The 27,911-nt window shown below is 34.7% G+C and overlaps 1 protein-coding gene and 1 long non-coding RNA gene across 2 annotated transcripts; one reads left to right on the top strand and one right to left on the bottom strand.

Moving 5' to 3' along the window:
- LOC148271063 (uncharacterized) lies at positions 1 to 27,911 on the bottom strand. The gene is made up of 14 exons (XM_088241883.1): positions 27,696 to 27,911; positions 21,383 to 21,571; positions 19,330 to 19,559; positions 18,751 to 18,940; positions 16,982 to 17,113; positions 16,490 to 16,611; positions 14,606 to 14,736; positions 13,015 to 13,054; positions 11,602 to 11,694; positions 7,869 to 7,997; positions 6,811 to 6,882; positions 3,706 to 3,904; positions 3,138 to 3,281; positions 1 to 1,288 (listed from the first exon to the last, which is right to left on the bottom strand). Exons 5-14 carry the CDS (start codon positions 16,997 to 16,999, stop codon positions 929 to 931), a joined length of 1,308 nt encoding a protein of 435 aa, XP_088098009.1. The 5' UTR covers positions 17,000 to 17,113; positions 18,751 to 18,940; positions 19,330 to 19,559; positions 21,383 to 21,571; positions 27,696 to 27,911; the 3' UTR covers positions 1 to 928.
- On the top strand, positions 23,049 to 24,231 carry LOC148271064 (uncharacterized). The gene is made up of 2 exons (XR_015825211.1): positions 23,049 to 23,351; positions 23,679 to 24,231. It is a non-coding gene; the product is annotated as an uncharacterized LOC148271064 (long non-coding RNA).

Raw genomic sequence — 27,911 nt, 5'->3', positions numbered from 1 at the left:
AACTGAAAATCATCATTTATTTTTGACAACAAATTAATACAGTAATAACTTTTTTGATAATGTCCAATTCAAGACAAATCTGACTAGTTTGCAGCATACCTCGATTATTAATCAGACTAACTCTCGGCTGATGAAAAATACGGCTTTTTGAGTGAAATAGAACCAGGACACTGGATGAATGTTTTCCACAGTTTTCCAGATTCAATTCTTGGGAAGATTGACATGAAATAGTCAATATAGTCAAACTTGGATATTACGAAAAATTTATTTATTATGTTAAAAAAACTGAACAAAGAACTATGTAGCAAAGACAAACAAGGGCAATACATTCAAGAACACAATCAAAATATCAGACTTCGAGCTAACCCATGCCAATCCATCTTCATCCCACACTGTGTTAATGGCGAAGAGATCCACGAAAAGCCGGAAGATCTATCCCAAAGAATTCAAAGTTGTGTGACGAATTAACTAATCTACACATTCTGGATGTTGGGGCATAAAAACAAAAGTTGCTCTTGGATGATTTGATAAATAGCAGATATTGACTTCTGGTGACACGACTGGGAACATGCGACAGGGATGGGACATCACTTACAGCATTAAGTATTTTGAAAATACATATAAAGTCCATCTCAGTTCGACATTTCTCCGATGAAGACAGATTGAGAGATTGCTCTATTTCAACATAGGAATAATTACGCCTTTGCAATCCGAGCAACCATGAACTATCTTGAGACCAAATTGGAGAAGAAAATTCTAGATGTGGTCGAACTAGGGAGCAGTAAAGAGTTTTGATGGTATTAATATTTCTGAAGTCCATCATCATCCTATTGATGAAACCGAGAAAACGGTTCATCTTACCTGCATGTAACAAAAATGATCCGAGGTATGCCGCGGTTGGTTCTACAGAATGGATAACAAATTTCGACTAGACATTCCACTCTCCGAGGTCGCTGACGATGACGACCTTGACGCCGTCCGTCAAGTCGTCGCTGTAGTCCTCCAGCACGACGCTCTGCGCGTCGTCGATCGTCACCATCTCGCCGCCCTCGCCGATCGCGACGATGTCGCCGCCCGAGATCATCACCATCTCGTCGGCGATCGTCACGAGGCGGTCTTCCGCCTTGACGGCCGTCATCCTGGCGCGGGGACGTCGCGCCTTGACGGCGCCCTCAACGACGACCGCGCCGGAAGGGTTTCCTTCCTCCTCGAGCAGTCTTCTGTACATTTCCTCTTCTTCCAAGTGCCTCTGCCGCTCTTCCTCCCAGTGGTTCCTTTGCAAGTGTTTCTAAAAAAAATAACAACGAAGAAGTTCAGCGCTCCGGGAAATTAGATTCAAAAAATGTTTTCCTCAACGCTGTAAAAATTTGAGCTTTCTCAAAAATATATGAAAACTTTTCAACTCCCAGACTTAGGGCTTTTTTCATGAAATATAATTTTCAAACTGTTCTAGGAAAGTCTAGGCATTTACAGGATCCGTCTGTCGTTAGCTGGTTTAAGTGGCCACTCTACGCAGCTGTACAACATTCACCATTCTGCCTATGTTTAAACATTCATATTTCCTCAACTCTTCCATCTGAAGCTGAAACCTTTATCATGCGGGTGATTTTCTTCCGAATGAACGAATTCACCTACATACCATTGTACACTATTGATACAATTGTAACATTTTGTCCCATAATTTGTCTAAATTAAACATCTGGTTCCAACAACATAAATTGCAACTCAATATGAGCAAATGTCAAGCTATGAGATTCTATAAAATAAAAAATCCTATTCTATTTAATTATATGTGAAATCAAATTAAAATTTCTGATGTTTCTACCGTGAGCGATCTGGGTGTTTTGTTCCATTCGAAATTATTATTTAAAGAGCACATTATAAAAATATCTAACAAAGCTGTAAAATGATTAGGATTTGCACTTAGAACCGGAAAAGATTTTAATAATATAAACACATTGAAATATCTTTACACATCTCTAGTTAGAAGCCAACTGGATTATAATTCTCCAATATGGTCAACTTATCAAATCACTTTCTCAGATTCTATTGAGAGAATTCAGAATAAGTTTCTTAGATGTATTAATTTTAAGATGGGTTTTTCTACTATTTTAGACTCTCTTAAATGAACTAAATTGCAAGAACGAAGAACATCGACCGATCTTACGACTTTATATAAAATAATAAAACCAATGTTTGATACCCCTGATCTACTGAAGTTGATTTCATTCTATGAACCACCTAGGTTAAGCAGAACATCTACAATATTGTATTGTCAAAATTGTTGAACGGTAGCTCAATATAACTCACCTATTGTTAGATTACAGAATACCGGGAATGAATATGCATCATATTTTGATATATTTAGTTTATCTCTGCCTAACTTAAAAAATAAAGTGACCAACATATTCTTATCACAAAGAGTAAATCAACTTCAGGAAGTCGGGTTAGAATGGTTATAATTGATTGATTAAAATATGTATGTATTTCAAGTAATTTATAATGTGTACAGTACGAGTATATTAATATCATATTCGATTATTTTAAAATTTTATTTTCAAGCACCCTTTAAACTACATATATGTAAATGGCAGAAATGCCGTTTATAAATAAATAAACACTAGGCAACACCTGAAAACAATTTTTTCAATTTGTGTACTTCTTCGTCGGCCTCGTGTTGTAATGGTCAGCGCGTTAGTCTGCCATGCAAGAGGTCTCGGGTTCGATTCCCGACATGGTTGATGTGGAATGTTTATTTAAATGGGTGTTTTCACACTAGAATATTTCATAGTCCCTGGACTGGTACCTAAAGTGAAAGACTGATCATCTTACCTTCATGTAACAAAACTGATCAAGATGCGCTGCGATTGGTGTACCAATGCAGTGCCCTATGCACCATTCGGTGCGGAAACGGAACGATGATGATGATACTTCTTATACCGGTTTGTTTGATCGATAATGTTTTGAGTGTGTCCAAATATTGTTGTTTATTCGACACAAACTAAAAAAAACAATAATTCTGCAAACGGAAGTCGGTCGCCAGCTACGGGTACCCCTGAGAGGTTCCCACTTCTCAACCCGTGAAATAAAAATGGTTTTATCAATAGAAAGGCAACACTACTACACTAATTACTCACGGCCAAGGAGCATCGGGCGGTGTACTGGTTGGGGCAGTGCGGACACGCGTGAGGTTTGACTCCCGTGTGCAGCCACATGTGCTGGCGCACGTGCGAACTCTGCAGGAACGTCTTCCCGCACACGCGGCAGGCGTGCTCGCGTGACTGGAAAGCAAATGCAACATTTATAGTGACCGGCTGAAACAACATTTTTTAAATGAAATCGAAACTGAATTTTGGCTTCTGTTCTAGTTTCGGCCAAAACCAAAATCGGAAATAAGTTTAAGTCAATAATGTTTCGAGCATGTCCAAATGCTTTCCCCTCTCAGTTGCAACAAATTTAGATCTAAATAGGGAAGAAATACAGCCTGTCTGCAAACATTTGGACATACTCAAAACATTGTTGAATTAAATTAACTCAATTGAATAAACATACATTGTAAGATAATTAACAACTTTTCAATTAATTTTGTCAATTGATTGTCAGTTAGAGACTCACTGTTTAGAAAGAAAAAAAAATTAAAGTATAAAAGATAAACAAACATTAAAATTACGCAAAATTTTAAATAATCCATAGAGTGGCGCGCACCTTGTGGTGCGCGCTCTTGGCGTGCTTGGCGCGGTGGTCGGCGGAGGCGAAGCGGCGCGGGCACAGCGCGCAGGCGTGCGGCCGCGCGCCCGAGTGCACGACGCGCGCGTGCGTGCGCAGCCCGGCCGGCGTGAGGAAGCGCCGCGCGCACGCGCCGCACGCGTGCCGCCGCAGCTGCGAGTGCGTCTGCACGTGGTACCTGCGCACCCAAACACATTTCAGAAACGACCGATGTCGGCTGATAATGACACCGTCGGTTTTATATTTTTATCTAACTACAAATCACTATGTAAAGCGCCCTTGAGGTATTTTGTTACGAAAATGGCGCCATATAAGTTATCCATAATATTATTATATTACTACGGTGAAGGCATTGGTTAAAGTAGGCCTGGACTAGCTGCAGCCCGATCAGCATTTTGAGCGGCCTCTGAAAAAAGGTGTATTTTTCCTTCTTTTTAAATATAAAAAAAAACGTATGATTTATTAACTTTTAAGCATAGATCCATCTATAGATTAGCCACATAAGCAGAGAGGTACAAACAAACCCAAGATTCTAGACATTGAGGTGATTTTCACAAAAATGGCGCTATTTAAATTATTTAAATATATAAATATATATATCCCTTACAGTGCCACGTCTTCAATTTTGACATTTTGTCATTTATTTATTTATTAACAGACATTGTCCATGTATACAATTTATAGGGTTTAAATATTACAATATAAGAATAGTTTAAAACATTTTTTAAAAAAAAGCATCATTATTATTATTATTGGCGGCCTCCGTGGTGTAGTGGTCAAGACGCTTGACTCACACACGAAAGGTTCCGGGTTCGATTCCCGGTGAGAACACAAAAAATTTAAATGTGTATTTTCTCAAGCCTGGGTGTTCTGTGATGTAATTCACCACTGTAATTGGGCCTCCTGGCCTGTTGTGGTGCAAAAATAAATAAAATAAAAAAAATTTAAAAAAAATATTCTGTATAAAAAAAAAGAATACAAACAATGTAAAAGTATAAATAAATAAGGGACATCGAGACAAGATCTTTAACCAGTTTTTTTTTTCTACCGACCGGTTTCAAAGCTACGCGAGGTATTTATTAATTAATGGACATTGTCCATTTATACAATTTATAGGGTTTTAATATTACTTTATAGGAATAGTTTTTATAAGAATAGTTAAAAACATTTTTTAAAAAAGAAAAGAAGCATTGACAAACATAAGGGACATCGAGACAAGATCTGGACTATTTATTTAGTGCTCGTTTAAATCCTTGTAAACTTAAACCAAAAAAGTCCAGATCTTGTCTTGAGTAAACAATACGACACAAACGAGTCATTGGAGAATTAAGGCCATAGTTTGTTCTATGCTGATCGATGAACAGTACTGTTTCTCAATCTACGAGTCGGAATATGGAATTTTACTTGTCCCAGTAATGATGGAACATCGATTATACCATTTAGTATGTTAATTTATTTAAAAATAAACGCCCAGAGAGCTCTTACAATATACAGTTAAAAGTACATATGAAATAATAAAAATTAACTCACAAATATTATACTTAACATGTAATTCATTCAAATAAAAAGAAAATAAAGTGAAGATAAATGGAGAAACACATTAAATAGGAGAGAATTGAGCGGATGGCCATTCGGTGGATAGGAGAGCTAATTTGATAGCAGCAGGAGTGGTGGGGAGCGAGTCCAACAGCTCGGCATAATTATTAGCCGTTCTGTGGACGCTCACTGGGGGAGTTTGTCCTATTGTACTCACACTGTAGCACGTGTCGGAGTCTGGTGGTCCTCGTGGGTGCAGGAGAGTTTATCAGGAACAGTAATTTTGGGCAATCTATTATGGTGCATTTTGTTATCCGCACTTGCCAAGTTTTTAATGTTATTGGTAGTATCAAATTGATTTATTTCTCTTACGTTCGCAGTCTCCTTGAATATGCCTCCTCTTTGTGCTGTGTGGTCTCCTCAGCATTGCATACACAAGATAAGGCTTTATTTTCATATTCAGAAAATATTTTTGAGACATTTCAATTGGAGATCCAGATTTACGGACCTTAACTATAAAACTTCTTGTCATAAATATAATATACTTAGTCTTGAGGATCGTCGTTTGGTATTAGATATGGGGATTTTACATGATATTCTTCATGGACGTCTTGAAAGTCCTGTTCTGGTTTCCGAGTTGGCCCTTAATATACCTGGCTACCGCACCCGTCACACGAATCTATCTCTTTTCTATGTACCGACAGTTCGCACCAACTATGCACAGATATCTCCTCTGATTTGCTTGATGCGTAATTATAATGTATTTTTCAATAACATAGACATATTTAACTGCAGTAAACTCACTTTTAAAACCAAAATTAAAAAACTATTTTATGAAAAAAAAAATATGTTTATAAAAAAAAAAATATTTTTACATTATAAATTTAAGTTGTTTCTATTCACTCATATCAAACACGCACTCACCCTGTCCATAAACCTACCCTCACACCCATATACAATCACACACATATTCACATACCTACCAAAACCACTATTAATAATAATTAATATCTAAAGTTAGGGTTTCCTAGGACAGCGGTGCCCGTATTTTAACGGCCGTAGTGAACGGTGATACAGTGGACAGCCGTCGTAACGGTGACTAGAGTGTGGTTTCCTAGGAAAACGGTGTTATCAACACCATTTAACACCGTTTCCCTAGGAAACCACTCTCTAGTCGACGTTACGACGGCTGTCCACTGCATCACCGTTCACTATGGCCGTTAAAATACGGTCACCGCTCTCCTAGGAAACCCTAGCTTAACTGAACTGGATTTTTATAATTGTATTTATGTGGAAAACTGATTTGGCTTTATTTTATGTTTTTTTTATAATGTTGTGTATATTTTTTTGTATTGCTGTTGTTTTTCTGAATAAACAAAATAAAATAAATAAATAAAATCACTTTGTGCGTAGAGTGAGGTCAGCAATTGTCCTTCTGGTGGAGAGCAATGGTAGCCTCAACTCATCCAACTTTACTATGTAGCACTGATTGAACTGAAATGGCCCGAGCTCCATAATGCAGTTGAATCTAAAGGAAAAAAAACATACCTTAGGCCGGCTAGTGTTGTGAGTTTCTTCCCACAAGTCTGGCAGGTGAGTCGCTGCTCCGCTTGACTCGACCTGCAAAACAAGATATTATTATATAATGTGCCTATATCTCGTATACTGCTTTTTGTCCAAGTTCTTCTTCCTTTTAAAAGCATCCTAACGGTTTTTGAACTGGTCGACCAAAATAGAATGGACAATTTATTCGAGTCTGAATCTACCTGATGGAAAGGAAGTTTTTCTTGGGATTGAGGTGGAAGGTGGAAAAACTATCGTTATCCAGGAATACAGGTGGTGATGGGTCTTTCCCTTACTGTCCTAAATACACCCGCGCGTTACGGTGCTGTGTAGTCACTACACATTAAAAAAATAAGAGATTTAAAAAGGGAAAAATGGAATATTCATAGGGAATGGCTTTAATTAACCATAATTTAATTCAAAGATGATAATATTTCAAATCTAACTGCTGAAAACATGAAAACACTATCGGGTATCGCTAACGACTCGGGCGAAACGTGCACCCGCGCCAACTTCCCGAGAGCTACTGAGTAGCTACATAGTACTGGACTACGTGACTGACTGAGAGTACACTTTTGATGATATTTGTAATTTATCCCCGATTTCCGATAAAATGCTTTTTTGTGCCTAATAAGTACTTATTATTTAGTAACAAATTATTTCAGTTGATACGTAAATGCGTAATGGAGGAATACTGAAAATCTAAACCCAATATTTATTATATTTATAAAGATATTATAGTTATTAGACGCAATGTGTACTGGTTACACATCACCGCGGTTAAATATAAGTATGGCAGATATTTTAGCATTGTATATTACATTTTGACTTTGGTCAATCGCATATGTTTTGCAAATATTGAGCGACAATTTCATACTATTAATAGTAAATTTGTATTTCGTCTATCATAAAAGAGTACTGCTGGCAGTTTGCACAATGAATCCTAACATCTTCAATGTTTTACCACTAATCACCTTTGTGTGATCATGAAATGTCAGGGTGCTCGCGAATTTAACGCCCAAACAATAATAATGTACGCTTACTTGCAACTGAGTATGTGAGCTTCCATAGAATCTGTGTCAGTGGCCACGAATCCACAAACGGCGCAACGCAGCTCGTCCCCTCCCATGTGTTGGCGCACGTGCTTCTCCAAGTTGACCAATCGCAGGAAACTAAAAACATGACATGAACAACACTTTGAGTTTGTCCAAATTTTTCTACATGAGTACTGGGTTCAATCTCCCGGGGAGTTTTTATGATTAATATATTACTACAGAAATGAGGAACATTTTGGAGAGCGGAATAAAGAATTCAGGGCTTCTGACCTGTTGTCGGCTGGTTCAAGCGGCGGATCAATTGGCTTTTAATAATATATTTTTTGTTTTTATGTCCCAATGTCCAGAATGGGTAGATTAGTCAATTCATTACACTTATTTAAGATAAATAACATTCAATACGGAAAGTCTACGTATAAAATATTTAAGGTTCATACAGTAGACACTCTTTATAAAATAAATTCCACTATACAAATATATAAAAAGAAAAAATAAAAGAATTTGAAATGAATAAGTCACTCAGATACCAAAATAATATTAAAATTCCTAAATTCCACACAAGTCATGGTCAAAATAGCTTTGTCTTCAAAGGTGTAAAAATTATAATAATCTTCCCAATGAACTAAAAACTATTAAAAATAATATATCAATAAATAAATTTAAAGTTAATCTAAAGAAATTTTTTGAACTCGTGTAAAAACAACATTACATTTTAATCAGTATGAATGTATTATTGTTTTATGTTTTTTCTTCAAATATCCTATGTTTTTTTTTTTTCATGTACTCGTATTTAAAATTATATAAACTCTTATAAATAAACAACTACAACAGTGTAAGCCACTCTCCAAGCACATTAGTCTCTTTTTTTGGAGAGTTGCAGTGATAACATTTACTAGATCTGTAAAAGTAGATATGTTAAGAATTTTACAAAAACATGTACTTTTTATGAAATTTATGAATAAAAAAAATCTTCCAGCTTTTTGTAGATCCCTTCGCCATTAATACAGTATGGGATGAAGATGGATTGGCACGGATCAGCTCGAAGTCTTGTATGTTGATCATGTTTATGAGTATATTGTATAGCATTGTTTTATTTCCCTTGTTTATCTTTGCAACATAGTTTTATGTTATTTTTGTTCAGTTTCCTGAACATATATTTCATCATATACCAAACTGTTATGCTATATATACTTGTTTTTTAGGGCCAGACCGCAAAACTTCAGAGAAATATTCCTCATGGTAAGCTTTTAAAAAAATCCCAATAATTGTTTTCCAAGAACTCATTAAAAAAAATTAAAAAAATATATAATCTCAAAACGGAGTAAATCTTTAATTTTTTTTCTTTTCAGAATTTCCCCTTAGCTTTGCTAAACGCTGTACAAAACAAAATACGCAGCAGCGTTGGGAGGATCATTACCGCGCTTCTTCTACAGGTGAAATCACCAAACCCAACGCTGGCTGATGCGGCAAACTTCCGTCATCATCGCCAAAGTACTTTCGAAACGACCCAAATTTTTACCGGACACGGAGCTATGAGAAGTTATCTATATAGGTTTAAATTAAGGAATGATGACAATTGTCCATGCGATGATATTTCTTCACAGAGTGTCGAACATCTGTTATTTCAGTGCCCATTTTTCAGTTTGCAACGCCATAACCTTGAAGCAGAATGCAGGAAAGATGGAATATCCTTAACAGATATCCACACTGTAGTTAAAAGTAGTTATCACGCGCGCGCTTGAACTTTGCAACAATGGTGATTGGATTCATAAAGGTAATAAACCAACATCAGTGATCGATCATCCCATTTCCAAGACAAACAAAAATGATTTTTCCGAGTACCTTACCCTTGTATTTTTTTTAAATCTTTAATTTCTCAGACTGGCATCTCTTCTGCAAACCCCTACAAAAAAAATTGCGATAAAAACGTATTTGACCAACGAAGCGATACGCACCAGACTCGGACCAGGGAAGGGGCTGGGAAGGAGAGGGTAGAGGTTTGTGGAGAGACTGCTTGTCCGAAAAATTAAGGATTTACTTCATTCTGAGATTAGTATTTTAAAAATTAAGCTTCGTGAACTTAGTAGGCGCAGGCTCGGCACCTCATTACAATTTACAACTTCTTTGTAGTTTATGAATGGCATCCCTGTTTCGGGGGTTTTTACAATGTTTTTTTAATGTTTTATGGTCAATGCATTATGAACATTACAAATGGGTGATGTCAGATAAGTTTTATCTTACTTTAGATAAACCTAACCCTTGAATATGACTACTGACAGAAATTTTGCTACCTAAATTTTGTAAATGGGGTCTAGAATTCCAATCGTCCATTTATTTATTGTTTTTTTATTGTGGATAACTTATATAGCGCCATTTTTGTAATAAAATACCTCAAGGGCGCTTTACATGGTGATTCTATTGTCCATGCGCTTAGTAGCTGCAAGACGTGTTGTAATCTTACTCCTTTTTATAATTCATATTATTGATATTTTTAAATATCATTAATACACTAAATTTATTTGTCGATTTTTAAAATGTGTAAATGGGGTCTAAATTTCTAACTGTCCATGCGCTCTGTAGCTGCGAGACGTCCTGTAATTTAGCTCCCATCTGTTATAATTTTTAATGAGGAACTTCAGCCCTACGGGAAATTGGATACAAAAAACGTTTTCTTACACGGGGTAAAAATTAGAGCATTAAATTGTACTACGAAGTTTCTTGAAAATGTACAGAAAAAATAATAAAAAATACTTTGATAAAAACGCACTACTTTAAATGACGTCACTGGTTCATGTGAATCAACCTATGATCTGAGAGCTATGGAAGATTTCCGGTCTGCTTGTCGCTTCTGGACCAATAGGAAGAACTGAATGAAAATAAGCGGAAATGAACCTCTGACGTTACACGCGGAGTTATTTCAGAAATACAAAACTTTGAAAAATCGTAGCGCCGATAATACGATATATAAAAATTAAAAAAAAATTTTTTTGACTTAGTTTAACAGTCTATTAACAAATAAAAAATTCAAAAAAAAAAAACTGAACTTCCTCATTGATCTTGATTGAAAATGAGGAACTAGAATCCCAACCGTCCATGGGCTCTGTAGCTGAAAGGCGTGCTGGGATATTTATTTATCGTACAGCGCCCTTGAGGTGATTTCTGCAAAAACGGCGCTATATAAATTATCCAATTATAACAGAAGTGTTTCAATTTGTGAAAAAGTGGCAATTATTGATTAATCTCTCCTCCTTTCCTTTTTCCCCTTTCCTCTTTTTTCCCTTTTCCCGTTGAGTAATAGTTTCAATTTAAAGTAATTTATAAACAAATATGTTTATTTCTATTTTTATATATCTTTAGCTTTTTAATATTTTTTTTCTATTGAATATGTTCTGTGACTTGAATTATAAAAATAAAACTTTTTATTATTTTATTGGTTGGTTGGAAGAAATTGCCATTTGGCAATAAGCCCACCAATGTGCAAATAACATTATGTACAAAAAGTTAAATAAATAAATAATACTTATAACGAGCAAATTCAGTCGGTCCCGACATCCTCGTAATGACCAAGTGCCACTGTATATGTTTTTGAAGGACATGTGAACAATGCAAAAAAAATTAACACTGTACGGTCCTTCTTAGAACAGGTTTCCTTAGTGAGGAGGGCTCTTAAATTCATTTAGTATAAAAATACTTCATATACTAATATAAAATATTTTTTTACCTTTTATAGCATATTTGGCAAGTAAACACTGCATCACTCCCCGAGAGCTTTTCTTGCTTCACGGCAGCCTCTTCCGTGCCTAAGGGGGTCTGTCTGCGATACAAAAAGACAAAAACAATATTTATACATAGAAAATTATTATAAAAAAAGACTCAATGGTATATAGTAGACTCGGTGGGAGTGGAAGCGGGAGAGAGGTGTTTATAATTGAATTTGATTCAGTGATCGTTTGAGAGAAGACAACTTGTTATCAAAGAAATCAAGACTGGTATGTTTGTTGGCAGACCTGAGAATTCTGGGCATAGGGGAATGAAAACCATAGTTAGTTCTGTGGTTATCGGTATGAAAGAGTAAGTTTTGTCTGAGGTTTCTAGTTGGGATATTTCATTTTATTGATCAAAGAGTGAGTTGAGAATTTCAAATAGGACTAGAAGGTCAGATTTATTTCGACAGTCTTGAAGAGAAGATATATTTAAGCTAGTTTCTAACTCGTTATACGTACATTGGTCTCTGGATAAGCCCAACCTCCAGCCTATCTTTCTCAAAAATCAATGTTGAACTGATTCAATATTCTCGATGTGAACATCATAATACGGAGACCAGATAACAGAGGAATACTCTAGGTGCAGGCAAAGTAGGGAACAGAAAAGAGCTTTAAGTTTTTTTTTTTGCAATATAATAGACATTAATTATTTGAATATGTATCAATTTAAATAGCTTTCTTTAAAAATTTTTGAACAATTATTCGTATCTGGCATGTTTATATATTTTTTTAATATAATGCTTGACATATAAATCAACATAATTATATAAAATCAGCTTTAAAACTAAAATAAAACTAATTATTGACTATGCTCTTACAAGGTTAGGTGATTTTGCAAAATGTTAGAGATGAGATAAATTGATCAACGTAAATCGATCGAATAAAAAATAATTCATTTGTTTTTACTTATGAAAAAAAGTATTTAATATCTTATTTTTTAGTAAATAATTGTCTTAAACACACTATAATAGGCTTGTTTTTGCATTTTTATATCAATTTTCGGAAATAGAGTCTCATGTTTGCATGAAAAAACTGATAAAATTGATTTGATCGGTACATGATCAGTGATCAATAATTTCCCATCACTAGTGACATTAGTTTGACAGCTGTTATTTTAATCAAGCTATATTTTAAGAACTAAAGTTATATTTTCATCCATTTCAAAAACCATCACTTTCGATTTATCAACATTCATAAGCAAAAATAATAAATATATATTTTTTTTTAAATAAACCATGTCGGGAATTGAAACCCAGACCTCTTGCATGGTAGGCGAACGCGCTGTACATCACACCACGAGGCCATATTTTATGATCCAGTACAATTCATAAAGTTGGTGCCTCAAATATTAATATTTTACTCATACGAACCTTTGGACCGATTCTTCTTGAAAGCATACTTCCAACAGATCTGTAAAATAAATATTAAATCTATGTCAGTGCTATGAAGAGACTTTGCACATTTTGAATGGTGAAATATCACATACATAGAATTAAGAATAGTCCAGAAGGAGCGTAGAATCATATTTGAATACATCGGACTGTGTCCAAAAATATCCCCACTTTGCCCCACTTTCGCCGCGCGCATTCGTGAAGTCGCCGCATAATGTTGCCAAAAGGGAAAAAATATAATCACAACACAAGTGTAAGGTAAAAAACACGACCTAGAACAGGTGGTAATATCTTAATTCCTAAATTAAAAACAACTACTGCACAACATCATTATACTTACAGAGGAATATTTTTCTTTAATGAAATGAACAAAGATAATAAAAAGTACAGTCAGGAATACAATATATTTAAGAAAGAAGTAAAAAACTACATCTATAATTCTTCTTTATGTAACACTGATTGAAAACATCGTTAATATCTTTTTTGTAATTTATATATGTTATTTTAAAAATATTATTGATTAAAATAAAATAATCTATTGTAAGACGTCATTCCCCATTATGTACACAAGAATTGTTTATTTCTTTTACGTAATGGGAAACGTTAATGTAAATACATGTATTTGATTATTGTAAAAAATTGTATTTAGTTGTAATATTGTATTTTAATTTGTTATTAATAAAAAAATCAATTTAAAAAATATAGTAACATTAAAAAAATACAGTTTAAAGACAGACCAGCAAAGTTTCTAAATAAAAATCATACATATTATTAAATTGTGTTACATCAAAACGGTGTGTTTATGTGTATTTGTATGAGAGTAAGTGTAGATGTGTGTTTATGTGTGTTAGTGTAGGAGTAAGTATTCAGGTGTGTGTAAGTGTGAGCATCATTAAATAGTAAGTGGGATCGTATCGCAGCCAGAAATAAGGAGTCTTAATTTATTTTTTAAATAAATTAAGGGGCATGAAAAATATATCAATAGATGAAAAAAAAGCATTATGGTCAGGGCAAGAATATAAAGATAGACGAAAGAGTGTTGTGCATAGTTAGCGCTACAGACTGGCAGATGGAATAAATACTTATTTCTTGTCACGCGAAAGGGGAAATTGAGATTAATTTTGGAGAGTAGGTTAAAAGAGTCTACTTAATTATTTAATAATTTATGTAAATATTATCCCCAGAAGCCGTTCAGCAAGCAAATTGCTCTATCAATGGGTGAATTCTGACTCGCATTAGTGCGCGTGCTTCTGGGTGTGTAAAACAGTGCGTGAGATCTCGCTCTAGTATAATTATTGGAAACGCACAAATTGATCTCTTTCAGTATATTTTGATTATATATACTTCCAGAAATCAGTCATATAAATGTTTTCCAAGAAAAATTTGACGACGAGATTTGAGGGTGTTGTAATCCAGCGTCCCCGCCAGAAATAATGATGGATACAAGAATGGATACTGATTATTTTATTTAAGATATAAGTATGGCAAAAATGGCTTTTGAACCATCACTATTTCGAGGATGTGGTTGGATTCAGGAAGGTCTCAAATGGTGGAACAGTATTCTACTCACTTTGCACCGAGGAAAATTGTTCCCGGACTGGGCTGTCCACCTTATTGACTTGCCTTCCTACAGAGTCGGAGCAATAGACCTTCCCTGTAGTCTTGTCAGTTTGAACTCGAATGCTCCCATCTTCTTCGTCACTAAATAACAATTCAAACTTTTATTATTATTTTTATTAGATTAAAATAGCATTACAAATAAAATTTAATTGGACATTGATGACTTAATTAGCATAGTAAACAAATATTTACTATGCTAAATGTTTATTTTTGTAAATTTATTGATATCATTTTAAGTTGCAAGAATTCCACTCGTCCGTGCGCTTTGTAGCTGCAAGACAATTAGTAATCTTGCTTCAATATTTTTATTTTTTTGTATTTATTTTTATTTAAGAAGGTAAACATGAAAAGAAAAATATAAAAGGAAAAACGTTAAAGAAATTATATCAATTGAAAAAGTAATATAAATATTATTAAGAACTAAAAGCATACGTATTTTTTACACAAAATTTATTTACAAAAAATTAAATAGATGACTGTTAAAATAAAATGAAAATCAATATAAAGCCTTGTTACATTTTAGCCATTTAATTATTTTTTTCTTTAAAGTTTTGTCAACATTTTCTTTTAAGATCTGCTTGGGATTCTTTTTGAGAATTTGAGTAATTATATAATGAAGTGTTCTTTGGCCGTACTTGTTTACAAACCTCGGTACTGACAAGCCGTCACATTGTGCTAGCCTTGTATTATGTGTGTGTATTAGGGGCGAACCGTGTATAGAAGCGATTATGCTCAGCTTACCATTATATTTGACTAACCATAATAATGTTTTACTGTAACTTTATTTACAGAAAACAAATAAATAATTACCATTTATTTTAAATCAATTCCTCCGTTCGTATTTTAATTACTAGAATAATTCGGCAAGTTGACATTTCAATTGAATACCTAATATCGACTGAATTCACAGTGGTATTTTTAATTGATTTTTTAACGAATTATATATTAAAGTAATAGATAATATATCTATATAATATAATATATCACGAAGTTACATCGTTTAAGTTGATTTTATGGATGAGAGTTGTTGTATCACACAGAACCACAGTAAAATATAAATTTTTAGTATACTCGTATATTACTTACATTATATTATGTACCTCCTATGTAGGTACAAATATATATTTTTTAAAGCTTACCTGTAAATAAAATCACCATTCGCCACTGGTGTGTATATACCTTTTCTGGTAGTTACTATCAAATCGATATCTAGTAACAAATTTGAACCATAGAACAGCATTTACGGACAGGCACCCTTGCTTTTTAATAAGTTCGGGTACCTCTTCCTTATCAATTCTAGCTGATCTGTTAATTAATTTAAGAGCCGAGGTTTGTAAAGATTGAATTCTTTCAATGTTGGTTTTACAAGAAAGGCCCCAACTGGTAATACCGTACCTAATAATTGATTCTGCTAATGATTGATAAATAAGTCTTAATGTTTTTTTGGAACAAAATATCTTATTCTAAACATGCTGCCTATAACTGTCCTTAATCTTTTAAATAATTTGGTAATATGTTTATCAAATTCCAATAGTAATGCCCAAATACACATATTCATTAACTACACCAATGTTTTCACAGTTACATAATATGACAATACCATTATGAAGACAGTTGAAACTATGAGCGACTATATTAATTTGATTTAGCGCTGGTACATGAGGGGAACTGACTTGCATAATTTTAGTCTTTATACAAATGTTATCGACCGTAAAACAGTTTTGTAAATGGGTCTAGAATTTCAACACTCTATGCGCTCAGTAGCTGCAAGACTTGTTATAAGTGTGTGGTTAAGAGTTCAAATTTACAAATTGCATAACTGCCTTTTAATTACCTTTGTACATCTTCTTCCTTTATCGAGTGTATCTTTGTAGGCTCACCCGGAGACTTTTCATTCACCGAGTAATAGGTAATTATGTATGAATTCTCTCTCGCAACTGCTCCGCTGGCCAGGTCCTGCAAAAAGTTGAATCATCATCATCATTCCTTTCCGCGCTAGATGGTGCATGGGGCACTGAATGATAAACCAAATGCGGCGTACACAGAACTGTATCCTTCATCCACCTGGACTCGAAGAAAAAAGGTAAAATCACCATAGATTTTTTTTAAAAATAAATGTAAAACTGTTTCAAATGTATCTCCCCAAGTAAACTGTTTTTTTGGATTTATAGGCTTTTGATAAGAATATTTAAGAAAAAAATATTTAAAGCACGGACTATCAAATAACTAATATAATATTTATTAATACATTCTGGAGAAACTCGGCCGTACAATGAAATGCTCTAGATTTTACCGCGTGTAAGAAAACATGTTTTATAATTGATACCTTGTGCTCAGAGCGCATATGTTCCTGAAGCTTTTCGGGAGATAGGAATCCTTTTTCTGTGGTAGGACAGTGCGCGCACACCAGCACCTCTTTGGCCGTGCCGTGGCGCGTGCGCTGATGACGCAGCAACACCTTTAAAACAGAACAGGGTGTCTTCACAAATCAGGAATAATATTTTTAAAATATGTATTTAATTTTTAGAGTGGATTTTAACAAGTATAATAATACAATTATCAAATAACGGAGACGGAGATTTATTTATTTATTTGCCATTTTATATACATATACAATATATATACATACATATAAGGGCGAGCATATTGTCTTAAGGCAATTTCTTCCTACCTACCCAAACCGTTCAGTTTGAGACAATTATAAATACAATATAATAAAATGTCACTATCTAAATATTTAAATTGTTCCTTTATCCTTCTTCTTTCCTTCCCATCCCCTCTCCTCTCTTCATAGTAAAGTGTTATTTTTTTTTTTTACATATATTTATTTTTGTTAGTCTTTGCTTTTAATTTTTGTGTAAAATTGTAAGATTCAATATGTCCATGTATTTATAATTTTCTCAAACTGAACGGTTTGGGTAGGTAGGAAGAAATTGCCTTAAGGCAATATGCCCGCCCTTATATGTATATTTATTGTATATGTATATAAAGTGTCAATAAATAAAAAATACATGGACATATTGAACCTTAGAATTTTATACAAAAATTAAAAGCAAAGATTAATAAAAATAAATGTACATTAAAAAAAAATAACACTATACTATGAAGAGAGGAGAGGGGATGGGAAGGAAAGAAGAAGGATAAAGGAACAATTTAAATATTTAGATAGTGACATTTTAATCTTGACTTAAATGTAAATAAAGAAGGGGCGTCTCTAACATTAGTGGGTAGATTATTCCACTTCCAATTAAATCAAATTAAAACTAGGACAAAAAAAATAAAAATTACTACCTCAAGACAAGATACGATCTATCTTAGTGAATTTTTAAATTTATAAAGACTTACACCAAAAAAGTCTAGATCTTGTCTCGAGTTTACAATACGACACAATCGGGACATTGGTGCATGCGAGCCATAGTTTGTGCTGTGCTGATCGAGGAACAGCTTATTATTATTTCGCAACCGGCGGATAGGAACATTGAATGCCACTTGTTCCAGTAACGATGGTACATCAATTAAGCCATTCGGCAAATTATACATAAATATGGAGTCAATGTCTTTTCTAGGTTTTTGTAGACTTGAGATTTTGAACATTGAGTTCATTTCTCCTTAAGTGTAGTCTCCCCTCTCGAGACCAATCATCCATGCTACTTTTCTTAGCAAACTATTGTCTTGAACACACTATAATAGGCTTGTTTTGCGTTTTTATATCAATTTTCGGAAACAGAGTCTCATGTTTGCATAAAAAAACTGATAAAATTGATTTGATCGGTACATGATCGGTGATCAGTAATTGCCCATCACTATTGACATTAGTTTGGCGGCTGTCATTTTAATCAAGCTATATTTTAAGGACTATAGGTACCCGCTTACCAATGAAAAGTTACACCATCTTTTTTTACGTTTATCCAAACGGTTTTTACACGCTTTCATGGCACAATTGGACATTTTGGTTTCAAATTAAATATCAAGCTCATATTGAAACCCGGCTGGCGGTTAAAGAATGTGCCTGTATACTCAAATCTAGAAATAGCAAAGCATTGCCGGGTTCAGCTAGTACATGTAAAATAAATCAGTCTCTTCAGAGTTAGTGACCTTTTTGGCAGAGAAGCTTTTGGAGCAGTGTATGCAGTGGAAGGGACGATCCTGCCCCTGATGCTGCGAGGAGTGTGTCTCCAGGAGGGCGTGCGATGCGAAGCCGCGAGAGCAGCAGCGACATACTGCACACCGCGCTATGCACGACCGCTTCTGATGGGATTGCAGTGCGGATGCCGAAGAATAGAGCCTGAAAAATAAACATACGCATTGAATTTTCTGCCCTATTCTTGAATATGATTTAATTGTCAACAGTATTAACTAACAATTTACTCGTCTAGTAATTCACAGCTGAGCTTGGAAAATAATTGAGAAATTTTTTAAAAAGGCTATAAAAAAATGGATAGTGGAGCTGGGGAGAAGTAAAATGGATTGTCTCATTCGCCCAAACCAATATTGAATCAACTGCTCCACAAGCGTATAGCTAACCGCAGATATTGGAAGTACTGATGCAGCACAGATAGCACCAACGGCCAGGGCCCATCAGGATAGAGAAGCGGGAGTTTCTACACCACCAGCACCTCTTGTATTTGACCCCGTCTTAACATTATTACGGGATCAGATGCCATTTTCGCTCACCTGCCGCAGCCCTCGCAGCACAGGCCGCGCGGGCGGGCGCGCGCGCGCGGGAAGTGCAGCGCCAGGTTGTGCGCGCGCAGCTCGGCCGCCGACGGGAAGCGCACCTCGCACAGCGAGCACGCGCGCGCGTGCGCCGAGCGCGCGTGCTGCGCGAGCAGCGCGGGCGACGCGAAGCGCCGGCCGCACGACGGGCACGCGTTCGCGTCGGCGCCCTTCGGCAGGATCCGCACCTGAAATTTCACAGCATTGAGTCTCGAGTGGAAATCCAGTCTGACTTTTCTTCCTACAAACGTATTCCAGTATTTTCTTCCTGGAATATGGCACTGGAGCAATCATATTTTTACACACTTTAGATCTGATAAAACCCTTATATTAATCATTTGTATCTGCCATCTTCGAACGTACGGTATTAAACATTATAAATATTTTTTTAAAAAGCAAAAGGTACCAAATCTGAAAATTTTTCATTGCGAGACTCTTTCTTAAAATAAAAACCAAAATCAGATCAGTTTTGAGGTGCAGAAAACAGGAATGAAAGACCTCGATTTCGTTGATTTTAGTGAGGTATTCTCAGGCTCATTCTCAAGGCACTCTCTTAATACCCATACACAATTCCTCTTTCTTCTCTAACTCATATAGTGTCCATGCGGCTCGACTGTGGAATCATCTCCCATCCACCATCAAAGATGTTACTACATTATCTCTGTTTAAATCACGTCTGAAGAAACATCTCCTTTCTCTTCCTTAATCTCTCCTCCTTTCCTTTTTCCTCTTTCCGCTTTTTTCCTTTTTCCCATTGATTAATAGTTTTGATTTAAGGTAATTTATAAACAAATACGTTTATTTCTATTTTTATATATTTTTCACTTTTTAATCTTTTTTTTTTTTTCTATTGAATATGTTCTGTAACTTGAATTATAAAAATAAAACTTTTATTTTATTGGTTGGTTGGAAGAAATTGCCATTTGGCAATAAGCCCGCCAATGTACAAATAACATTATGTACAAAAAGTGAAATAAATAAATAAAAGGTATAATCAGTACGACGTACAGTTGTCTTTTTTGCATAGTATCGGGGAGCTATCTGCAAGAGAATGACAAATAAACTATGTTAACTATTCTACTATGGACCACATCAATGAATGGACTTAAAACTGGGTAATCTCGCTAAACGCTGAAAAATATACTGTGTTTCACATAGGCAAAAACAACCCTATGTAATCCTAGAAATCCAAAAATAATATATACCGTGGATGGAAATCAAGTGCAAGCAGTAACGTCACAAAAAGATCTCGCAGTTGTGATTACTTGTGACCTTAAATGGGCATCACATATTATCCAAATTGTCAAACCAACCCACCCATTTCCTCTTAACTTGATAAAACAAACATTGTTGAATGATCATTTCGGCTCGCTGCTGCTGGCCGTGTCTGAAAACGGCAATATTAATTTGTATGGAGACTGGGGACTCAGTCGTTATACCTGCACGCAACTATAGTCCTTAAAATAAAGCTTGATTAGAATGACATTTTTCAGAAAAAGTGATGACATAACTTTGTAGTAACGTCTAAGGAGTTATTTATATTGACGCAAGAAAAATCATTTGTATCTGGCGCGTTAATTTCTTTTTTTGATACAATGCTTGACACATAAATCAACATAAATATATCAAATCAGCTTTAAAACTAAAAAAAAAACAAATAAACCTTATTATTAACGACGTTCTTACAAGGTTACATCATTTTTTAAGAATGTTAGAAATGAGACAAATTGATCAAATAAAAAAATAATTCATGTGATGTTGTTCATGAAAAAAGTATAAATGTCTTATTTTTTGGTGAATAATTGTCTTAAACACACTATAATAGGCTTGTTTTTGCGTTTTTATATCAATTTTCGGAAACAGAGTTTCATGTTTGCATGAAAAAACTGATAAAATCGATTTGATCAGTGATCAGTAATTTCCCATCACTAATGATATTAGTTTGACAGCTGACATTCTAATCAAGCTATATTTTAAGGACTATAGCGCACTTATTCGGTGAAATACCAACCTCCTTCGGAGCGGGCTGCAGGGGTTTGAGTTTGTCGGGTTTCTTCTTCGGCGGGGCGGGGGGCAGGGGGCGTGCCAGCACGCTGTGGGCGTGCAGCACGCGGCGGTTGAAGGCGTGCGCAGAGCGCAACTGTGTCGCGCACTCGGCACATACTTGGCGAGGAAGCGTGTCTCCTTCACCGGGCTTTATCTGGAAAATAATAAACCATTCGTAATGTAAAAACAACCCTTTCTTTTTCACCGCCTATTATTTACAGTAAGTAACTTTTTTCGGATATTCCATTTAGATGGATTCATTCTCTCGTGCGAACTGCGGCTGAACTCTCGTATTGTCCCAGCGTTCTGTCCCGCGCGGTCGAGGACTTTCATCGAGCTGGGACAAGACAATATTTTCATATCCATTGCTACTACTACTACTACCATCACGCCATTCAGAGGCAGAGATAATGAACCGCCACACACGTCTATCCTGGCATACATTCCTAGCTTCTTCCTCATTCATACATGCCCTTCAGTTCTGTCTGCTTTTGACATGACCAGACGTAAGATTTTGGTTTATCTGATCATGCCACATCTTCCTCGGTCGTCCTCATATATACTTGTTTTACCATTCTTTCGTCGTCCATTCGTTCTACGTCACCAAACCATCTTAGAGGCCCTTTCTTAATCTGATCAATTATACTCGACTCAGATTAACACTCACCTGATTTTATCATTCGTAACCCTGTCATACGTTGATTTCGATCGCATTTCAACCGCGTTCACTCGGCTTTCATCCATCCTCTGCCAGTTCCATGTTTCACTTCCATACATAAGTGTTGGGACTAAAACTCCATTGTGCACTGCCAGTTTAGCTTCGATTGACACATTTTTTCTAGCAATTACTAAAGACCGGAAAATTTCGCGATCGCGAGAAAACGGAAAATAACTCGAAATTCAGCATTTTTACGCGAATAACGCGAAATTTGGTGTTTTTGTTAATTTCCTACAACTAGGTGATCTCTTCATTATGACAAAGGAGAAGCAACTTCACACATGGCAAGAATATTGGGTAACCTCCTCCCAAGCCAAGGGAAGACACCTTTTCTGAACAAATTTGAGACATCTTCTATATGCAGAATGCGCATTGGACATTGTTGCAATAGTTCTCATTTGTTTAAAATCTATGTCCGGGACTCTGCCATGTGCAAATGTCAGCTTGAGGAGGAAGATCTGAATCATGTTTTCTTTAGATGCCCATAAATGATTGTTATCCTGAATTCCTATCTGACCTCGCCAAAATCAGCGTCCTATTCCCCACTAATATTTTAACTCTCTTTTCCCCACCCAATAAACAGATATTTAAAATTTTATGTAAATATGTAGTTATAAATGGAATTAAGTTGTAAATAAGTTATTTATTATGTTAAGTGTATATAATATTAAATACTAACTCACTAACTTGTATGTATAGTACTAAACATATGTAAATATTTCAATAAGATATCTTAAACTTGACACTGGCTAGAACACCCCAGTTAGGGGTGAAAAAAGCCAAAAAAAACTAAGAAGAAGAAGAAGAAAGTGTTTTTGTAAAATAACAAGCTTGGCAAGATTTGAACAGCCATAAAATATTTCGTAGAATATTTTAAGTTGCTAACTTCACACTTGTTTATCTGCGTCATTCTATCGAATCTTGGCTTGAAACTGTCAAATTTGTGTTATGTGCCGATTCTGATGAATATGACGATATCTTGGGAATGAAAGGATTCTTGAAATAAACATATTCATGGTGTGAAACATAGGAAAAATTACGAGAAGAATAGAGCTTGCACTTCAAAACAATATTATAAATAAAAGATGTAACCAGAAGACAGGATGCTGTGACGGAATTAGCTAAAGACACGACTGAAACCTTATCAAAGCCAATATACCTTCGGAAAAACTCGATGATCCGCATGTCAGAGCCCGGATTGACAAATATATGCAAGGTATTTGATTTATTGATTATTTATTTTATTCTGAGCAAAACATTTATTTTTAACGTTATTTTACCGATTTTGATAACCTAACTATTTTTGACACATATTTATAAAGTGATAAAAATACGACATTCGACATTTTACCTGTAATTTTTATAGTACGCAGTGAATTTGTTTCGTAAACTTAACTGATCAAAACAATTTCCAAAGCCACAACTTTTACAAACACTATTATAATTTCAAGATTAACGCCGAATGAAAACATTTGAAAGTAGACCTAAAAAAATAACGAAAATACAGTTTTCCTTTCTCAGTTTACAATTGTTTTTTTTTCAGGTGCTGGAGATTTGCTGCGCACAAAAACATTTCAGCGCCCTTGAGGTGATTTTCACTAAATGGCGCTATATAAATTATCCAACCATAATTAAGGGAGAAATATCTCGGAATTGTAGCTGCCGACAGAGTTTGCAAAGTGAAAGTTTTACAAAACAAAAAAATTGATTTGTTTTGCAACGAAACTACCGATTCTTCAGGCCGTTGTGTGTTCGCCATATTATTTGGAATTAATACAAGTCATGAAGAGGTAAAACTGTTTGAGGCAGGGATAAAATTTTTAGAGTCAGCCAACGCTACAAATTGTGTCAGGGCCATAATAGATGCCCTGAAAGACTACAATATTGAGTTTAAAGATGTAAAGAGTGTAGTGACAGATTCAGCGCGTTACATGACTAAATGTGTTGAGACGTTGAAGGTGGTTTTGGGTGACCATCTTTTGCATGTGCATTTAACACATATATATTACGCGTTTTATGTAATATTCGCTCATTTTTTTTGTATTCAGTTTTTAATGTTGTATTATTGTAAAATAAATATTTTTAATGCAAAAAAACAACGCCTTTGACTTTATTATCAACCCATGAACTCAAATTGGTTCTTAAACATAACACAGCCAGTTTTCAAAAATAAGACCACTTTTCACAAATAATAACACCGCTGTTTTCCGGTCTCTAGCAATTACTGTGCTCAGTGCTCCGTTCATTTTGCTGCCCGCATTCACTCTCCTTTCAACATCTTTTTCTACTCATCCATCTCTTGAAAACATGCTTCCCAGATTCACGAATTCTATAAATAATAAAGTCGTATTTTGTTACAAAGGGTAATTATGTACTTATTTTTACAGATTATGGAATTAAGATTGATAAAAATATATACAATGCCGGCTTCGCTCGCAGGATATTTGAGAGAAATTAGTTAATTAGTTTCAATACTCAACAATATTTTATTTCCAGGTGGAATGATATGTTTTTTCGGGATAAAAAGTATACTGTATCAGTTGCCGGTCCTCCACCGATTCCTGTGCAAAAAATCACGTCAATCGGTCACACTGTTATGATGTGAAAGAAGAACTTATTTTTCTATTGAGAACTTTCCGGAGGGACTTAGGGTATTTTTTCCGGGATAAAAATTAGCCCATGTCACTTGCCAGCTCTCCGTCTATCCCTATGCAAAAAAAACGTTGATCGGTCGCTTCGTTGCGACGCGAAGGAAACAAACACACTTTTGCATTTATTTATTCATATTCGTTCTTAAATGCACTGTTTGAAACAAATTATTAATGTCGTAATAAAACTTTCTTTTTCATACAATTCTTTCTCTGTTTTTGATGTGTATTATTATCATCTTATTTCTTTCTGATATTAATTTATCAAATATTTTTGTGTACCGTATATTATATTATTTTCACATATATACTTACTGTTAACTAATTTTCATTATTTGTTTTTAACAATAATTTGTTGATACCATTTTTTTTATACTTATAAGTATATGAAAATGTATTTATTTTTTTGTTTGAATTCTTTAGAAGTTATTTCTAATTTGCTTTTTAATTCAATTACTTTTATTATATCCATATAAAATTATTTTTTTCTTTTTTACTATGTAAAGTTTCACTTTTTATTTTGCATGGCAGTATGCTTCTTATTGTTTCTAAACGTATACAAAAAAGCATTGTTTATCTTTTAAATTTTTACGCACTATGTTTTTACTTAACTGTATATTTTTTGCAAATGCCCCTTGGGCGTATTGTAAAATTAAATAAATAAATATTTTTTGCTTACAAACTATAATTAATAATAAAAATAATGTGACCTCACTGGGGTTTCCCGTCCCGAAGAGACTTAACAATATACTTTTTTAAAATTACATTTGAGAATAAACAAAGAAGATTAGCTTAAAAAACGAAGATAATTAACAAATATTTAGACAGTTTAAAAAACCCATTTTATCTCTACCTAGCTCCACTATCCATTTTTTTATAGCATTTTTAAACATTTTCTCGTTACTAATTGTTTTAATAGATAGTGGAAGTATGTTTTAGATTTTAATTGAATAATACTTAAAATCCCTTTGTCCGAAAGTGGTTTTAGTTTGTATTTGTTTAAGTCGTCTATGTGTTGAGGATCTAGTGATTATATTATTTGTATGTGATGTATTGTGGAGGTTATGTCTTTCATTAGAGTAAGAGTAGTTTTTTAATCTATAAGTGAGTATTGTTTTAGCGTATAATTGTTTTGGTGTCATAAGTTGCAATGGAAGTATGGACATGTGTTCAATTTTTGTTTTCAAGTACAGTAAAACGCTGTTTATTCAAACTCCAGTCATCCGGATAAAGGAGATATCTCTACACGAGAGAGTGCGAGTTTCTCCAGGGTATGCTCGGCTACAGCAGTTTAGAGACTAGAAGGAATGTGTATTTGACTACACATTTTTATCCATTGTTGCGCGCTATGGTCGATAGTTCTGAGATTATGATGAGCATTGGTTTGTATGTTCCTGATAATTACCTAAGACAGCGTCAGCAAAGATTGTTTCATATTCCGATATACAGGAGCACCCTGCCGTTGGAAGGGCTACCGCTACGCTGAACAACATCGCTCTGGATATTGATCTGCTCCATGTATCCGTCTGGTTTTCCGGAGCAGGGTTCTCCTACTACTTTGACATGAGTCTCTTACGTGTATTTTTTTCTTTTTATAATATGTACATATTGAATATATGTTTGTAATGTATATGTTATATTTAAATAAATGAATTGAATTCAAAGTGTCGACCACAACACACGTTTAAGTAAGTTTTTAATGTGATTCTAATTTGCTGTATTATTTAAAAAGCAACATCAATCCGGATAAATGGAGTTTTACTGTACCTGCATTTAAAAACATGTCACCTTTTGCTAATGTAAGCGACCATATAATTAAAAATATTCCAGAAGGAGCGTAGAATCATATTTGTTTACATCGGACTGTGTCCAAAAATCCCCCCACTTTCGCCGTGCGCATGCTTAAAATCGCCGCGTAATGTTGCCAGATCGCGAAGAATATAACCATAACACAAATGTAGGTTAATTATATTTAAAAAAAAAACAATTTTATTTCTTTAAAATCTTATTGTGCACGCGGAAACATTGATTGCCATGACAAAGTAGATAAGTAAAGGGTCATTTAATAAGAGTAATTGAATTAATGAACTTTGAACTTAAAAAATTAAACAAATTTCATTTTACATAAAACAAATATTTTTAAGTCATGTTAAATAATATTTGATGTCAAATGTCCACCACGGCGTTGTTTAATCCGAGAGGTCCAATTTTCGTAAGTTCTCTCATTAGATGAGCTAAGTGCTAGTCAATGATTTTTTTATTTATTATTTATTCATTTTATTTATTTAATACTTCACCAAAATATACTACATAATTTAACTAACAATGTTTTCTTCACTGGGCAAACCTATGCCGAGGAAGACATTTTACAATTTTATTGTGATATTTATATTTTTTACAGCTATTATTCCACTAAATCAATTGAAACCAATTCTTATAAATAAAAAGGAGCGTAAAAGAAATTGACTACCCTGGCAACACTAACAAAATGTCCATTTTGTTATCTTTGACAATCTGACAGGTGGAAAAATAATAACATTTTTGGGTGATGCATTTGCTACTTACACATACATTTGCTACTTACACATGAAATGTGATCCCATCCTGTATCTTGTAGATCCCAGCAGCATTTCTATACTTTAAAACGACACAACATGGCATAGTTGAATTCAAAACGGGAGTTGCGTACTGAGCGACGTCTACAAAGAAACTAATGGGTCAAAACATATAACTACTCGTTTAAGAGTAGTTTACTCGCCTTCTGTTTGATGCGCGTACACGGTTTCTGGACTATTCTTAATTCTATGATTACATATTAGGATATTTAAAAAGTCACCTACTTATGAATATAATTATGTAGGTAGGTTTAATTAAATTGATTTAATATTATAGTTATTGTCAAAACGCCCTACCTGCAATTGTGTGCAAGCGATTAGAATGTCGCATAGTTTAATCTTTCCCCTTCAATGTCCGAAGTTTCAAATATGTCCGCTGTTAAATTATCCTCCGTCAAACATGTTCTGCAAACCGAATTTTTAACTAATGGCGCCGTCATTTGATATTACACTACAGGAACAACATTAAAAAGAACAATCCGCGCGACTGAAAAGCGAAAAATCCACGACTCC

This window comes from Micrasema longulum, unplaced genomic scaffold (assembly GCF_059751315.1).
Source record: "Micrasema longulum isolate JH-2025_06_02 unplaced genomic scaffold, ASM5975131v1 h1tg003137l, whole genome shotgun sequence".
In the NCBI taxonomy this organism is placed as follows: domain Eukaryota; kingdom Metazoa; phylum Arthropoda; class Insecta; order Trichoptera; family Brachycentridae; genus Micrasema; species Micrasema longulum.
The sequence above is the reverse complement of the archived record's forward strand: the minus strand, read 5'-3'. Positions and strand labels throughout refer to the sequence as shown.

Coding starts and splice junctions, on each gene's coding strand:
- LOC148271063 (XM_088241883.1), bottom strand. Junction 7,998..11,601: donor TGCCAAATATGCTATAAAAG/GTAAAAAAATAT, acceptor TCATGTTTTTAG/TTTCCTGCGATTGGTCAACT. Junction 1,289..3,137: donor CCGCCCGATGCTCCTTGGCC/GTGAGTAATTAG, acceptor TATTTTTTTTAG/AAACACTTGCAAAGGAACCA.